A 16,327-nucleotide genomic window follows, 5' to 3' on the forward strand; every position below is an offset into this window, starting at 1 on the left:
CGGGGGCTCGGTCAGGGGGGCCTGCTTAAGAGTCCGGCACGGCCAGGCCGGCCAGAGTCCCAGGGCCGGGGCCAGGCGGGGCGGGGCGGGGGGCGCGAGCGCGGCGCCGCCAATGGCCGCGGGCGGGCGGGGCGCAGCCGCCATTGCCCCGTCCCCCCGCGCTGGCAGCCGCCGGCCATGCTGGGGCTCCGCCGCGCCTTCGCTGCGCTGCTGCCGCTGCCCAGGGCAGGGTCGCCGCCGGCCGCCGCCATGTCCACGCTGCTGATCAGCCAGGAGCGCTACGCGTGGCTGCGGGAGCTAGGGCTGCAGGAGGAGAACCCGGGCGTGTACAACGGGCGCTGGGGCGGCCGCGGGCAGGTGCGGGGGGCGCGGGTGTGGCGGGCGGCAGGCGGCAGGGCCTCGGGGGTCGCGCCCCGTCCCCCGGGTGAAGGGGCCCTGCCGCTCACCGCTGCCGTCCTGCTCTAGGTGGTGACCACGTACTGCCCCGCCAACAACGAGCCCATCGCCAGCGTCCGGCAGGTGAGCGCGGCCGGGGAAGCACCGGCGCGGCGGGCACGGGGTGGGAGAAGCTTCGCGGGCGCTGTCACCGGAGCGAGGCGTCCTGGAGCCGTGGTGTGGGCGCTGCCCCTGTCCGCCAACCGGGTGGTGAAGGCACGAAACTCCCGATACCACGTCAGGGTCCAGGGGATGTTTAGTCCAGGGCGGCCGCTGGCGCTCGCCGCAGCCAGGGCCTACTGCTGGCAGTATGCCTGCGTCTTTCCTGGGAAGGAAAACAGCCTGTTTGCTTTTTTTTTTTTTTTTTTTTTTTTTTTTTTTTTAATTTCTCGTCTCCCCAACTCTCCGCCTCGCACTCCTGCAAGCATTGTTGGGAAGAGCGAGGGCTGCTCCCTTCCCATTTCGTTTGTTCTTAGGGAAGTTGCAGAATAGGGGCGGGTTGTGCCTATTTAGTAGGGATGAGTGGCCTGGGAGGAAGTAGGAAGGAGAGCAACGTGACATTCAAGTAGTAAATTTGTGAATGTTTTTACTGTAAGAATGACACTGTTGTAGTAACCTACTCCTTTTGTGCATTAGGACTCAATTAGCCCTTGATGCCCAGTGATGCTGATGGGGTTATATATGTGTGTATGTATGTATATATACAAACATACATGAAACCGTTATTCTATATGGAGCTTCCGCTAACACCCAAATGAAAATTTCTGCTCGTGTTTTTTTTCTTTCTTTCTTTTTCCTTTTTTTTTTTTGTTTGTTTGTTTGGGGTTTTGTGTTTTGGTTTTTTTTATTTAATTTAGATGCCACATGTCCTTTTCATTGACAGTGGCTTCAGATGACTTGTAATATTGGATCCAAATTGTGTCACGTTACAAGCATCCTATAAAAGTAGAACCCCGTAGTGCAAGTACTCTCTATAAAAATATGTTGAATTGGATGCAGAAGCTTTTTTTGTGGCATTTCTTTTGGGGGTTTGATTTTCATAACTTTGATGTGCTTCTTCATGTAGGGTAATTTGGAGGATTATGAAGAAACAGTAAAGAAGGCTAAAGAGGCATGGAAGGTCTGGGCTGATGTAAGTTAATGGGGACTTCTCTTTTAGTACAGATCTCTGGCAGAGACAGGCTATTAAATTGCTCCATAAGGTGAAGGTGTAAAAATGTGTTCATACTGTGTGTGGTGCATTAGGGCAAAAACCTGCAATGGAGACCTCAAGAAACAAACCCAGATAGTTTCTGTGTGATACCATTGGGGTACAAAGATGAGGACATTGACTTGTGTTATATGTTTGTTTTGAAAACCCTGGCAGATTTACCCAGGCTTGTACCTGTGAGCTGTTGCCAACAGGTCTGGTGGAGTTCAGAAACCTTGTAGCAAGTAAACTATCCCTGTGCATGTTTAACTTCCTGTCGCTGCCTCTTCTGGGAGAGCTCTTTGGATCATTTGAAGTGTAACTTGTGTTGATCTTCTTGTTCTGGTGTGAGGAAGATGCTGGTTATAAACATGCAGGTTTTTGGTTCACCTGCTGTCTTGATATTTCACAGAACAGCTTTGTGGTTCAAAAGCATTAGTGTTATGTTGTATATAATAGCTAGGCTATTTTTCCTCAGCAAGCTGTAGTTCCCCACACTTCCTGCTTTGTCCAGCCAGCACCCATTCTGTTGATGACTGTGCCAGGCTTGGATCTTACCACTACCTGTTGTTTCGTTGGTAGAAACTGAAACCTGGATTCCAAAAGGTGATGTGCACTCTGTGTTTTAGCCAGCAATGTAGTTTACGTTGTCTGAAGACAACAAAGTTTAGGATGAACAAAACAGCTTCCTTAGGATATGTTAGTATGTGGTCTTTTGTTACAATTTGTGAGTATAATGTTGGTAACTCATAACATGTTTGGTAATAATCTGAAAGCAATCTAACAGATAAAGAATCAGTACATCAAATGTTTCTTGAAGGCTTTTTCTGAAAGCTATTTGTTATAAATTTGTTAATTGTGTTGTAATTAGCTTATTTGAAAGATATTGCCTGTAAAGAGATATGCTTGCATGGTTTATGCATTTCTCATTAGTCTTGTTTTTACAGAGAGCTGCTTGCATATGGCTTGCAAATTGATTTTGGCTATTGATTATTATTTACAATACTGGTACCACATTAAAAAAAAATTAAGAATTGGTGTATGAGCTTAATATTTTCATGATTGAGGTTTCTATGTGTCTTAATTTCTGCTAACAAAGTAAATGTCATATTAAAAGAAAGTTTGAAAGTGTGGTATTAAGTACATTTCAAGGCTCAGAAACCAGTAATTTCACTTTTATGAAAAATGCTTGTTTCTTGAGGTGCAGCTGATTGGTTGCATTGGGGGTGATGTAGTTGAACAGAAGTAAGAGAATTAACAATTTGAATGCTTTTGGCAATATTTAGTGAAACTAAAGTTTTGAACGGACAAAATATTTGTACTATTATCAGTCTTTGAGGCAGAAAACAGTTTCTTGTAAAGCAGTACACATGATAAAAAGGAACAAGTAACAGTGTCTTGGGAAGATAAACCAAAAAACGCAGTAATCAGTGATTGCTTACTACAGGGACAGAAAACTAGCAGTATATATACAGCAGGGGTTAGAGATTTTCAATCTCACATAGATTCTTCTGTTTTGTTTTGACTAGATCCCTGCACCTAAACGTGGAGAAATAGTGCGACAGATTGGTGATGCCCTGAGACAAAAAATCAAAGTTCTAGGAAGCTTGGTAAGGTATTTTCAGAAGTAGCCTACATTTTTTTTTTTGGGGGGTGGGGGGGCGGAGAGAGTGGGGAATGAGGGTGAGGGGTGTGTCAAAACTGTTTTTTTTTCAGTAATACTAAGTTCTCTCTGCAATACTAACCTTCGTAATTGTTAAGCAGTTGCTGTTAGTTCCATTAGCTTCCCTAATTAAGTTTTAATTTTAAATAGAAGAAAAAAGTTAAGAATTATTATGACATAGAAATGGCATGAAGCTGTGTCAGCTGAGAGTTTGGTTATTTGTTAAGAAAAGGTTCTTCACCCAGAGGGTGGTTGGGCACTGAACAGGCTCCCCGGGAAGGCACCACGCCTGACAGAATTAAAGAGTTATGTGGGCAATGCTCTCAGGCACATGGTGTGATTCCTGGAGAGAGTGCTGGGCCAGGAGCTGGGTTTGATCCCTATGGATCTCTTTGAACTCAGGATATTCTGTGATTCTGTGAATTGACAATTTATAATAGGAAAGGAAAATTTATTATGGGCCTCTCTGGGCTTAGTGGTAGAACTGTTGCCCTGCTATTTTCCCTCCTGTCTATCAGATAGGGCACTTCCTCATACTAAATGTATCTTGAAAAAGACCTTCCTCTAATACAGAGCTTTTAACTTTGAGCTCTTTCTGGTGATCTGCAGAATTTTGCCAATTGACATGTGGAAATATGAGGCTTCAGAAGTTGAGATGGTCTTAATGAGATGCTCTTGCAGTGCCATGCAGTACATAAAGGCTGAAGGACCACTCCTTTAAAACTCTTGCTTTACTTGCTTTACAAGTGGGGAACTTCCACTTTCTTTTTGTGTGGCTTGCCTGTCTGTGCTGCTGTTCAGAAACAGCTGTCAGTGAATAACTCCATGTGTAGTCAAGCCCATATTGTTAACCTTCAAAACTTTGTTCTGCTGTTTCCCTTGATGTTGTCTCCTTAGCACAGTTTCTGTTGTGGAATTAGAGTACTTCTGTACTCAAAAACAGTAGAGCTTCCCTGATGAGTGTGGACAGACAGAAGTTTATTCTCTATTCCTTGACCAAAACTTATGGCTTCTTACCATATTTTCTTAGTTTTCCCAAACAGATAATATGTGTGTTCAACTCTGCTAGAATTGGGGATGAATTTTAGGGTGAAAGAAGTGCAGTAGGTATTCAGGTTTTAGGACTTTGCCTGGCTTTAGGATATGTATAAAGGAGCTGTATAGAAACTCATCTTTCTCATATGCTGTAGGAAATTTCCAGCCTCACTCTGCCATGCCCTGGTGAAGTATCCAGGTGTTTCTGCTGCACTTCGAGACCCACTGCTGTGTTTCATAGTAAATATGTCTGATGCTCCTCTGTTTTTGGTCACAGATAGGGACTGTTCCTTCTGTCTTGAGATGACCACAAGCCTCATAGAAACACAGTTAGTCATCTTTATGTTAACTTGCATAAGATGAGAAAAATCTTGTGGAAATCATTTGAATCTGATTCCTCATTTAACGGCCTTTTTAAAGTATAGTCATCAGTGTAAAGTGGCAGGTGATGTCTGCATGAAGTCCACATTTAGCTGTCATGACCACAAAACTGAGTGGAGATAAGTAGGTGATTTCTGAGTTCCCAAATTTTCAAATTTTGTCATTTTTGGGTGATGAGATCTTCAAATAACCAGCTTATTCTCACTGATGTATTTCAACTGAGGAAATCTAACATAATTTTAAGAGAAAGATGTAGTTTAAGATTAACTTCAATAAATTGATCCTAAACATCCCAGGTTACTAAAATACTAAATGTGTATAAGCATTTTTCATCAGTGTCTGCAAATGAAATCTCTCAAATTTGCTTTGAGATGTTGTAAAATAAGTAGTTTGCTTATGAAAAATGTAAGTGGCTGTTTTGCTGGAGGAAAACTTCTTTCCAATTTGTTCTTTGCCTAGCCCACAATGTAGGCAAGCCTGCTGATGTTGATCTAAACATATGAAACTCTTTAGTGTTGGACCCTCCTTTCATTAGTTTTTTTTAAATTTTTCTCCATTAATTTCGTTTTCTAATTTCTTCCTATTGTATTGGGATATGACCCTTGTCCAGTTGTCTAGTGTGTTGTTTCTTCAAGTTTTGAATAACTCCGAAAGAGGTAAATCTCTTCTAGTGAAAAAGTGTGTGTTAAAATCTTACTTACAGGTGAGTAGATACACCTGTCATTAAGGTTGTCATTAAAATATATTAGGGATCCAAGGAAATTTTGTAAAAAAAGTTTGTCTTACTCTGAATTTTTTCAGGTCTCTTTAGAAATGGGAAAGATTTTTGTCGAGGGTGTTGGGGAAGTGCAGGAATATGTTGATGTCTGTGACTATGCTGTTGGTTTGTCCCGAATGATTGGTGGACCTATTTTGCCTTCAGAAAGTAAGTATGGGTAACTTTTTTGATTTTGTTTCTGGAGTTTTTTGATTATTGATCTTTTTTATTTTTTTTTTTTCTTTGAAGAAATTAAGATATGGAGGTGTAGCTTAAATATACGGTCTTGTAGTGCATCAAGATCTCTGTTGTGTGTGTTATTTAGGGAGCTTTACGAATAGATGTGGTGGGCAGTAGTGCTAGCTATTGAAGTACCTAATGAAGTGACAGATAATCAGGTCAGTCCATCCATTTTCTCTGTTCTTTGGAGCATTAGATACTTTTTCATTTCTTTATTGATGAAATGTAGTAAAGAAAAGTATGTAAACAGTTTTGAAGTGTACTTAGAAAGGAGAGACCTCCTTGGTAGTTGTTGATTACCCCAAGCCATCATTATGTTAACTGAATAGCTAAAATAATAAAACTTTATGTTGTCAGATCATTAGCTTTGTGCACAATCTAGCTAACCTTGATCCAGGTAAGCTGCAGAACACAAATAACACAGCTCTTTGCAAGCTAAGGCTGTGGTGACTGAAGAGTGATGCTAAGTTTCTTGCTTACATGTTTTTCCTTTTTAGAAAACCCCCAAACATTGAATGAATGAAAACTTCATTATGTTGTGGCTTTGCTTTCAGGACCTGGCCATGCCCTTATAGAGCAGTGGAATCCCGTTGGGCTGGTGGGAGTCATCACGGCCTTCAACTTCCCCGTGGCAGTTTATGGGTGGAACAGTGCGATTGCAATGATCTGTGGAAATGCTTGCCTCTGGTAAGATGTAGCTGTCCACCTTGCTAACAGTATTTTTAAATTGGAAAGCTATTAACTCAGGCATGAAATTTCTATTGAGTGTCAGGTGTTTCTGGTTATTTGATTCTATCTAATGTAGGCTTAAATTCTCTTTATTTTTAGTCAGAGCTTTTTTTAATTTTTTGGTAACCTCTTTTTTGAGTTACTGTGGTACAGATCCATCCAGGACTTAGCCAAATGGCCTGTGAATAAAGAACCCAGGGCGAGGGTTTGCAGCAGTGATAGTTAATATATTCCAAGTTGGTACAGCTAAGACTAAAAATCTAAGGAAGTAGCTTTACTTTCTCTCCTATCTCCTACTTTGCTTTCATCTACCTCCTTCACTTTAAAGTCTGGCCTAGATGTCCACATGGATTTCAGTAGAAGTTCTGAATGCTCAGCTGCAAAAGGAAATGCTTGAGTTCCTGTCTCAATTTGTACCTGAAAACCAGCCTAAACAAAGCATGCTATAGATCAGAGACCCTAAAAACTGCTTATTTGATTTCTTTCTAATTCCTAAAGAATTGAAAAGAATAGGAAGATAATGTAATTTTTTTTTTCTCTTTCTAGGAAGGGTGCTCCTACAACATCCCTTGTTAGTGTTGCTGTTACAAAGTGAGTTTTCGTTTCTTTGATCTTCATCTCAATAAAAAGGAGAATTTCTCCAAAGAATAAATTTCATAGTGATACTTCTTTTAGGTTTATTGTTACTTTATGTTAGCATTTTAAATACTTATTGTGCATCACCAATAACACTTATTTTAAAATACTAAATAAAAGTAGGCTCCTTAAAATGGGTAATTGCTAAGTCTTGTAGGTCTAATATTAACTCCTGAGAAAATTACCCCAAACCACTACTACCACAAAACCCCCAGATGGTTCTAATGGTTCATTCCCTATTTGCACTTGTAAGAAATCTCTAACATTTTTACTTCTTTGATTCCAGGATAATTGCAAAAGTCTTGGAGGATAACAAGTTGCCTGGAGCAATCTGCGCTCTGGTTTGTGGTGGAGCAGACATTGGGTAGGTAATATTTCTTGTGTTTTGTGAACCTTTATAAAAGGTAAAAAAATATTCTTTGAGGTACTTCTTGTGAAGTTATTCTAGTCCCTAGGAATGCACACGTTGCCATGATTTTTATCAGCTGGTCTGAAACTCTGGCCCTGCATTAAATATAATATGTCTACTTGCTGTTGTGAGATCAGCTGCAAACAAAGAACTTGTTGGATATTTAATGAAGAGGCATGACTAAGTTATATTCTACTTCTGCATATGCTTACACCCAAAGAGTATAGCTGGTATTAGGTTCCCTTACCATGTTCTTGAGAGTTTTCAATATATAGTGCCTTTTGGATTAGTTGAGGAGGAGAATAACTCCCCTTTTCCATACTCGTGCAGAACTCTGCACTTGCTCATAGATGTATACCTGTGCTTGGACAATCCAAATCGCTTTGTTTGATTTTTACAATGAGGAAATCCCCAGTGCAAATGTATATTTAGATATATCTTTTGAGTATTTTAAGAGAAGGCAAAACATATGGCAAACATTAAAAAAAGTAATAGATTTGCATGTTTTCTTGTGGATCATAACAATTGGAACTAATCTCACGATATACTGTAGACTGAATGTCAGTGTTACTACAGATGATGCTTTTTTGGCCTGAAAAGGTGGATGGAAACAGCCTTGTTCCTTTTATCTGGCTAAGGAGAAACTTTCCTGCCGTTAGCTCAGTCTGATGTTTCAAAGAAATGACTCTGGCTTTAAAGCTCTCTCTGGTTGAAGCTGATGTATGTGGAAGGTGCCAGCAGCTTTTCTGTGTGTGTCTTTTGTTGAGCACAGTGCTTTGTGTCCCATTGTGCAGGACAGCAATGGCGAGAGATGAGAGAATGGACCTCTTGTCCTTCACTGGCAGCACAAAAGTGGGCAAACAAGTAGCACTTATGGTTCAGGAGAGATTTGGTGAGTGTGTGGGTCCTTCTCTGTTTCTTTCCATGTTTGGTGAGGGAAGCAGTGCCCCATAAGATTTTAAAATAACAGTAACACAGTTTTCAGCTGTGTTACCTCTTTTTTTTGTTTGTTTTGTTTTGGGTTTTTTTTTGTTTGTTTGTTTTTTTTATCCACAAATCCATAGTCCTACGATTAATTTGGGGAGAGATGTGGTGGTGTCCATTAGTGTTTAATTGTATGAAGATTGTTAGGGTGAACAACCAGAGATTGTGGTCTTTTGCCAATGTGAATAGAATATGTGAATACATCCCCCCTCACCTTTTACTCCTCATAAATATAGTGATGACTTTTGAGGTGCTGTTTTTGTTGCAAATATTTAAAAGTGTACAGGCTAGAATCTCAGCTGCTGGATTCTTACTTCTTAGTTTGTGAACAACATCTTGCAAAATTTTTTTTTTTTTTTTTTTGTTTTATACATTTGAAGTTCATGGAAGTGTAAAAAAGCCTCCCAGAAACCAGAGGAGATAGCAAATATTCACTCAGATACAGGTTGTGATTTTTTGATCTCAGATTGTGGATAAAGAGTTGCTAGGGGAATAAATGAGCTTAGTTAAATTTTGTGTGCATTTTGGTCTTTGTAGGACCTTATTCTTTATCTATGTCATACTATTTATGCTGCAACTTTTTCCTGGTTTAATTTTTTTCTTTCCAGTGCTATTTTTTGCCTATCTGTTTAAACTTCTTTGTGCCATAACTGCTGTGCAGGTATCTTCATGACATGTGATAGATGTAGTATTTGGTGTCATTTTCTCCTTTGGCTAGACTGTGATCTCTAAGACGTTTTGTTTATCCTTAAAAATGTGTTTCATGAAGTTTAGCTTTAGTTAGAGGTAGTCTCATTGACTGAGGTACAATGAGTACATGTGGCCATGGCATAACTTCTTTTGTGTTTTTCATTAGGTCGAAGCCTGCTGGAATTGGGAGGAAACAATGCCATTATTGGTAATATACACTGTAGAAATTTAGTCCCATAGATGATATTTAGAAGCTAGTATGCAAATATTCGTAGCTAATTGTCACTTTTTTTCTGTTATTTGTTTCCCCCCCCCCCCACTGGGCTTTTAAAAGTACATCTAGTTTATGTAGAACAATAGAATGTTGGGGATTTTTTTCTGTCTTTGGTATTGTGGAGGGAGCAATGTTTTAACACAAAAAGTGAGATTCCAAGGTTTTTTAAGTAATCAGTGTTGAAGAGGAGAATGGAATAAGAGAAGCAGTAAGCTTCAGTAATGGGTTGTGGACTATGCTAAGCTAAATAAGTTTGATTTTAGGATAGTTTTAGTTGTAGAATATTTAAGTTTGGGAATGACCTTTAAGATGGACTTTAGCTCTTAACCCAGCAAGAGCATATTCATCACTAAACCGTGTCCCCAGGTGCTATTTCCTCATACCTTCTGGATGCTTCCATCCATAATGACTCCACCATTTCCCTGGGAAATGCCTGACTGCACTCTTTTATGTAATCTTTTAGCATTTTAGAGTATAAGTACATATATATAAAGTCTAAGATACTTAGGATAGTTGAAAGAAAAGCATAAAGGTATTTATTTCAGTAGCACATTTTTCAGGTTTAAGTACTTTAGGGTATGATCCAGTTCCTAGAAAAACAACATAAATCCTATAAAGCTGAGCAACATGGCGGAGAGAATATATAAGCTCAATAAATACCTAAATTGCTGTCCTATTGTGCTGTTTCCTTTTGTTTCACCTTTCTCATATTCTGGACAAATGTGCTTGTTTACAAATATACACTTTTGAAGTACAAACATGATGCTACATAATCTATTCTTTTAATCACATTTGAGCACCTCCTTCTTTTTTCCTATGCTGCTTTGTAGCCAGGAGTATAAACTTGTTTTATGCTTTGAAAATTGTTTGTTTTTTAATGTTAAAGTTCTGCTTTTTCTGGAACCGGCTTTGAATGATCACATAATCATTGTGTGGCTGGACTTCATCCTAAACTTTGTAATGGTTTTTGATGCTTAAGAGATTTTTGGGACTGGTTAAGCCGAGTGATATTTTGGGGACCCTTTGAGCTTTATGAAACATCTCAATGTCTTCTAGCCAGATGGATTTGTTCAGCTCATTGTACTTTTTATATTACTGTACATCTGTGTGTTTTAGCTGTGCTTTTTGCAGGCCACATGGATACACTTTATGATTGCTGCTTTATGCTGATAAACTTCTCAGTGAGAGACAGACAAGGTGGAGAAATATCAGGAAATTACTTGTAGCTTCCTGAATTAAAAGGAAGCTGGAATTATTTGCAAACTTTATTGCAAAAGGCTCTCTTCAGTAGTTCAAACCTATAGTTATGTCCAATTGCATGTGTCTAATTCCAGCTGTGGAGCAGCTGGAATTAGACCAGGAGTTTCAAGGTGTTTCTTTGTATCTTACCATGCTGTGCTAGTGAAACTATTCCTAAAGATTCTTGACCAACCTATCAGTTTCTAATATTATTTAGCATCTTAAGTCTTGTGAATTGCCTGTTTACTCCAGTAACATGCTCATATTTTAATTTTTCTAAAGTGTTTGAAGACGCAGATCTGAACCTTGTCATTCCTTCTGCTCTATTTGCTGCTGTGGGAACAGCAGGTCAGAGGTGCACAACTGCTAGAAGGCTGGTGAGTGAATGTGTATTGTCTGGTTTGGGTACCTCTGAATTTTAACTTAATTCCAGATTGGCTCAGAAAATGCTTAACAATTCCTAATACTGTGAAGAGCAACAAATAATATTTGAAACACATTTTTGTCAAAAAAAGTATGGTGGGAAAATAAGAACATCGTTTCATTCCAGTGTAATTCTAGCTCCAAACAGTTTCTTTGTATGTATTGCTAAATGTGCTTTAAGTCAGGAAGATAGTACTTGGCAAAGTTCTGTATTTCTGTTTTCATTGCCAGAGCTTTGCTTGTGACTGCTACAAATTTTGGTTCAATGTTTATATTGCAGCAAAGCAAGGGGGTGTGTGTTACCTACTTTGTTATTAATTCTTAACATTTTCAACAAGTTCAACAGTGTTATAATGTCAGTGTCTGTCTTGTCACAGTTGGGTTGATTCAGTATATATTGGGCAAAATGGATGTGGATTAATTGATTCAGGAGTATTGGATGGGCAGTGATTCCTCAAACTGGACAATAAAATTTCTGGAGTGTTTGTTCTAGACCACTAAACTGAAATGTTTACAGAGCACATAGATAGCACTGATCTGATATGAGGTAAAATTAAAACAGGTTTTTGTTTCTTGGCATGTTTTAAGTCTTTATGATGAAGGTTTTACATAATTTTCTGGTGTTAGTGCTGTTTCAGAGGCCTTGGCCTCTGTCTCTTTTTAATTTTGAGATTTGCTGAATATGAACAACAGTATTTCCATTCTTCATTCAGCCCCCTTCAAAGTGCAGTGGTACTTCAGGAGTAGTTACATAGGCTGCTCTGTCTTACAACTTTCTTACCATGTTTTAGTTTCTCCATGAAAGCATCCATGATGAGGTGGTGGCAAAGCTTGCCAAGGCCTATGCCCAGGTCCGCATCGGTGATCCATGGGATTGTAAGTAGCTATTTCCATCTCATGGATTTAGGAAACAAGTTGCTGTTGGTTTCTTTCTGTTTAAATTCTGAAGTGATTATAGATCCAAATTATCTGAGTTTGGCAGTTTACCAGGGGGTGGAAATAGCTGGTTTCATTTAGAATACAGACTCTGAAAGCAAGATGAAGATTTTGGTTAATACTGCTCATCCTGGACAGATTAAACGGTTAATTCTAAGATGTTGTAATAAGAATATTTGCAAACATACACAGTTTTGATGAAAGTATGCTTCTGAATCTTTTTTTAGCTGACACTCTGTATGGGCCTCTTCATACCAAAGAAGCAGTGAAAATGTTCCTTGATGCAGTAGAACAAGCAAAACAACAAGGTGGCTCTGTGGTCTGTGGTGGAAAGGTGACTTAACTTTTATTTTCCCTGATACATTTTGTGCTCTAGGAGAAAAAATACGGTAACGTGATGGCCTTGTACCTCAGCTTGTCCTGTCAGCTACTACAGGATGTTTAGTTAGTCAGACTGAGAATTGTTTGAATTGGAATCCTGTCTTCAGGGTAAAGGCAAGTGGTAGTCTTGTATCTCCATTATGTAACTTGAGGAAGTATACTGGAGATACAAGACAACCACTTGTACATTTTCATCATACAGAATGTTTTATTCTCATTGACTTATTGTTCTGGGGCTTCTTGTCTTTCATTGGCAACTTCTATATACTTCAAAATTCTAAGTAGCTTACGAGTAGGAGGAAGGAAGTTTCAGCTGCTAGACTTTACAATTTGATTATATCCTTATTGGACAGAAGTTGTGCTTCTATATTTTAAATACTTAAATAAGTAAAATGTAAGTTACTCATCCTACCTGGCCTTCTGTTTCTGATTTCTCAACTGTAGTGGTCAGGCCATGAAAGATTCCTTTCCTACACTAACACTAAGCGGGATGCTGATTGGAACTTACTTGGTCATTTTTTGTTCATTTTGAAGGTTATAAATCGCCCTGGGAACTATGTTGAACCAACCATTGTGACTGGCCTTCCTCATAATGCGCCCATTGTCCACACTGAGACGTTTGCCCCCATATTGTATGTGCTGAAATTCAAGGTAAAATAACAGTGGTGAAACTGTTAGGACGTGGAGTGTCAAGGAAGTGTCAGGAAGTGTTAAGGATGGTAACAGTAGAGTCACGAGAGAGATCTCAGACATGTGTCACATCTGTGCAGTTGTCCCAGTGCTTCAGGAAGTGGTGGCTCTTGTTCTGCACTGTGAGATTGCCACTGTTCAACTCACTGTGTAGATACATTTATATGAAGAGCTGGAGCTATGATGAGAATCTATACAGGAATAGATTCCTGTTGTTAGTGTTCATGGTTGATACTGTTCACATCTGTTCAAAAGCAGACTATGTTTCATTCAGCAGTGGAGGTATTGCTGACCTGGTACATGTGAATTTGGCCAGTGCCACTCTGTAGATTTGCATTATGGATGTGGTATATTGGGTTTTTTCTCACAGAGCTTCTTTGTAACTGCTTTGCTTTGGATAGTCATGGCTTAACCATTGACACATGCTTCTTCTAGGAGGAAGAGGAGGTTTTTGCCTGGAATAATGAAGTAAAACAAGGTCTTTCCAGCAGTATCTTTACCAAGGATTTGGGAAGGATTTTCCGCTGGCTAGGGTACAGTTTAAGTTATTTTTATACTTTCTTGAGGTACATAAGATCGGTCTTTCATATCTTTTGTAAACCTCTGCATAATGCTAGTTGAGCATTTTACAGCCTCATTTTAGGGAGGGAACCTTTCCTGATCCTAAGGAGGAATTGTGCCTTATCTTTTTTTTTAGGCCAAAGGGATCTGACTGTGGCATTGTGAATGTTAACATCCCAACCAGTGGAGCTGAGATTGGAGGTGCTTTTGGTATGTTACTTGTGCTTTGTCAAAGTTTTAATCAGTCCATTTAAATGACTAAATATGATGAAATGAAAATTAATTTTGAATCATACTACTTTAGCAGAAAACAGATATTGACTAGCAGTAGTTAGATTTAAACTTTTAAAAATGGCTGTATTAGGTTTTTAAAAATTACATGTGGTATTTCCTTCTCCTCCCTTCCATCCAAGGGATGTTACCCAGAGATGTATTCTGGAGATATTTGAAGATATGGCCAGGTGGAAAACTGTGTAAAAGTTTTCATTAAAATAATCTCGGGCAATTCTTTTTATATTGACAAGTTTATATAAGATGTATGGCATGTAGCATTTTGTGAGAAAATCTTTAAATAAAAATTTTTGCCTTTATTTTTCTTTTTTTATATACTTAAGGAACTGGAGGGGTGGAAGAAATATTAACCTTACCATTTAAACAGTACAAAACCCAGCACATTCTTGTACTCTTGTCTTGTGCTAAGACAAATGTTTTTATAACAAGGTCCTCTGGTGCTACCACGATGAGACTTCGAACTCCAGGGAGATATTTTTTTGCATCAAGCATGAGGAGAGAACTAGCTGTGTGTGTTGTGTGGGGTAATTTAGTTCAGATGACAAGGGAAAGGAATAATTTTTTCCCATGTATTTTTATAAAAATGTCTTACCTCCTGGAATTAGTACAGATTCCCATGTTCAAAAATAGGTTTTAATTTATAATGTTTTTGCCACAGGTGGTGAAAAGCATACAGGTGGTGGAAGAGAATCTGGAAGTGATTCATGGAAACTTTATATGAGGCGGTCTACTTGGTAAGACAGACCAAATAAATTTAAATTACAGATGAACTTCCAAAAGTTCAAAACATATAAATCTTTGACTACAAGGCTACTATCTTTACTGAATATGAGATAACCATCTATAAGTGTAATTGCCTTTTCTTCACATTCATAGCAGAAGAAGATTTGGAGGGTTTTTATAAAGACATTTTAACTTTCCAAAGGAAAAAAAATAAGGTGGTTTTGGGGTTTTCCCCCACCCTTGATTAAACTCAACTGAAAATTAATTGATTAAATAAACTCAACTTTAAAATTACTCAGACTTGTCAGGAAGTACACTGAGTTGCAGCCACAATGAAGGGACCATGAGGGCTCCACTATTGCCTCTGGTTGGTGGTTCAGCTATGTGTTCGTATGTAACCACAAATCTCCTGACAGCCAATAGTGGCGGAGCATTGGTAGTCTCTGCTGACTTCCATAGCCTTTACCTGTGCTCTCTTTTTTGTCCATGCAAGGACTTATGAACATGAGAAATCCCACCTTGATTTTCTCTCTGGATGTTCTAGTAAGAGATTAAATAGATATAGAGGAATAAGGTCCTCCATAAAGGAAGAGTTAATGGCAAATGTGGTCTTTTCCTGTACATGGTTACTATATTGAAAACTGGAGTAAAGTTAGTTCATGATTTAAAGCAGGCATACTGCTTTAGAGAAATGTTGTTTAGATGTGACAGGAATCAGCATTTTGTACATAGGAAGGGGATTGCATTATCTGTCTCAGTGATTAAATCTGGTCTCTAAATTGTTTCTCTTTCAGTACAATCAACTACAGCAAAGATTTGCCCTTGGCTCAAGGAATCAAGTTTCAGTAACCACGTTATGAATGGCTGTGCTGTGAACCATCCTAGAATTTCTGAATCAAGCAGCTCCTAAGCATCATGGGGATAAAAATTAATTATGTGAAACCAATTCTGTCAGAAAATCAGCTACTCTTAAATTGCTTCACTTTCTATGTATGTATTTACTAATTTAGTCTTCAAATGAGAAGTCTGTTCTCTTTGGGAGGAAGGGAGGGTGACTAAAGCTAACCACCTGGGTTCAGGTGGCCTGGATAACATGTTGCCTTAACATTGTCTTTCAGTACTAACACTGCCTCTATCCCCTCCCCACCTTTTGCTGATATTTCCAGCTATGATTTCCATGTTTCAAACTGTGTGCCAAGTTTCCTGCAGCTAACTGGTGCTGTGGGGGATATTTGGGCTGCAGTACAGGGCTGTTTTTCAATGAATAAATAAAGGTACATTTTGTGAAATATCTTGGGCTTCTCATTTGTTTTATTCACTGGTTTTGAGCAGGAATATTCAGAGGACTATCCATTTTCACATGCTGAGTTGCTCTCTGGGAAAAGAATCATTGGCCTAAAAGCGCTGCTTTAGTTTTCTTGCCTCTCCTTCAGAAAGGAGACTTTCAGCATATGTTGGGAGATAGAGGTCTACTGTAGTGTCTTGTAATCTCATTTAACTCTTGAAGGGGTTACAGCCAATTCAGGTTGTCACAGCTTTTGTGATACCCTACGAGCAGACTGGCTGGAGATGAGAACTGGAGATGCAGTCAGAGGAAATACTTTTCTAGGGAATGACATATTGTTTACTTGTGTTTCACTTCAAATGGGAGTTTCTTTTGG

The 16,327-nt window shown here is 39.1% G+C and overlaps 1 protein-coding gene across 1 annotated transcript; it reads left to right on the forward strand.

The window, feature by feature from the left end:
* The first annotated feature begins 165 nt into the window (after nucleotides 1-165).
* On the forward strand, nucleotides 166-15,957 carry ALDH7A1 (aldehyde dehydrogenase 7 family member A1). The gene is made up of 18 exons (XM_050987108.1): nucleotides 166-357; nucleotides 466-519; nucleotides 1,502-1,567; nucleotides 3,154-3,234; nucleotides 5,505-5,628; nucleotides 6,255-6,387; nucleotides 6,976-7,020; nucleotides 7,352-7,429; nucleotides 8,269-8,366; nucleotides 9,315-9,356; nucleotides 10,944-11,038; nucleotides 11,876-11,960; nucleotides 12,248-12,354; nucleotides 12,936-13,052; nucleotides 13,527-13,624; nucleotides 13,789-13,862; nucleotides 14,602-14,677; nucleotides 15,461-15,957. Exons 1-18 carry the CDS (start codon nucleotides 178-180, stop codon nucleotides 15,513-15,515), a joined length of 1,608 nt encoding a protein of 535 aa, XP_050843065.1. The 5' UTR covers nucleotides 166-177; the 3' UTR covers nucleotides 15,516-15,957.
* Nucleotides 15,958-16,327: the final 370 nt, after the last annotated feature.

Source organism: Serinus canaria, chromosome Z, assembly GCF_022539315.1.
Source record: "Serinus canaria isolate serCan28SL12 chromosome Z, serCan2020, whole genome shotgun sequence".
In the NCBI taxonomy this organism is placed as follows: domain Eukaryota; kingdom Metazoa; phylum Chordata; class Aves; order Passeriformes; family Fringillidae; genus Serinus; species Serinus canaria.

Bases quoted from the DNA above. Each gene is read 5' to 3' on its own strand.
- ALDH7A1 (XM_050987108.1), top strand. From the start codon at position 178: ATGCTGGGGCTCCGCCGCGCCTTCGCTGCGCTGCTGCCGCTGCCCAGG. The intron at 13,625-13,788 runs GTACAGTTTAAG...CTTTTTTTTTAG, and splicing joins AGGATTTTCCGCTGGCTAGG to GCCAAAGGGATCTGACTGTG. The intron at 13,863-14,601 runs GTATGTTACTTG...TTTTTGCCACAG, and splicing joins TGAGATTGGAGGTGCTTTTG to GTGGTGAAAAGCATACAGGT.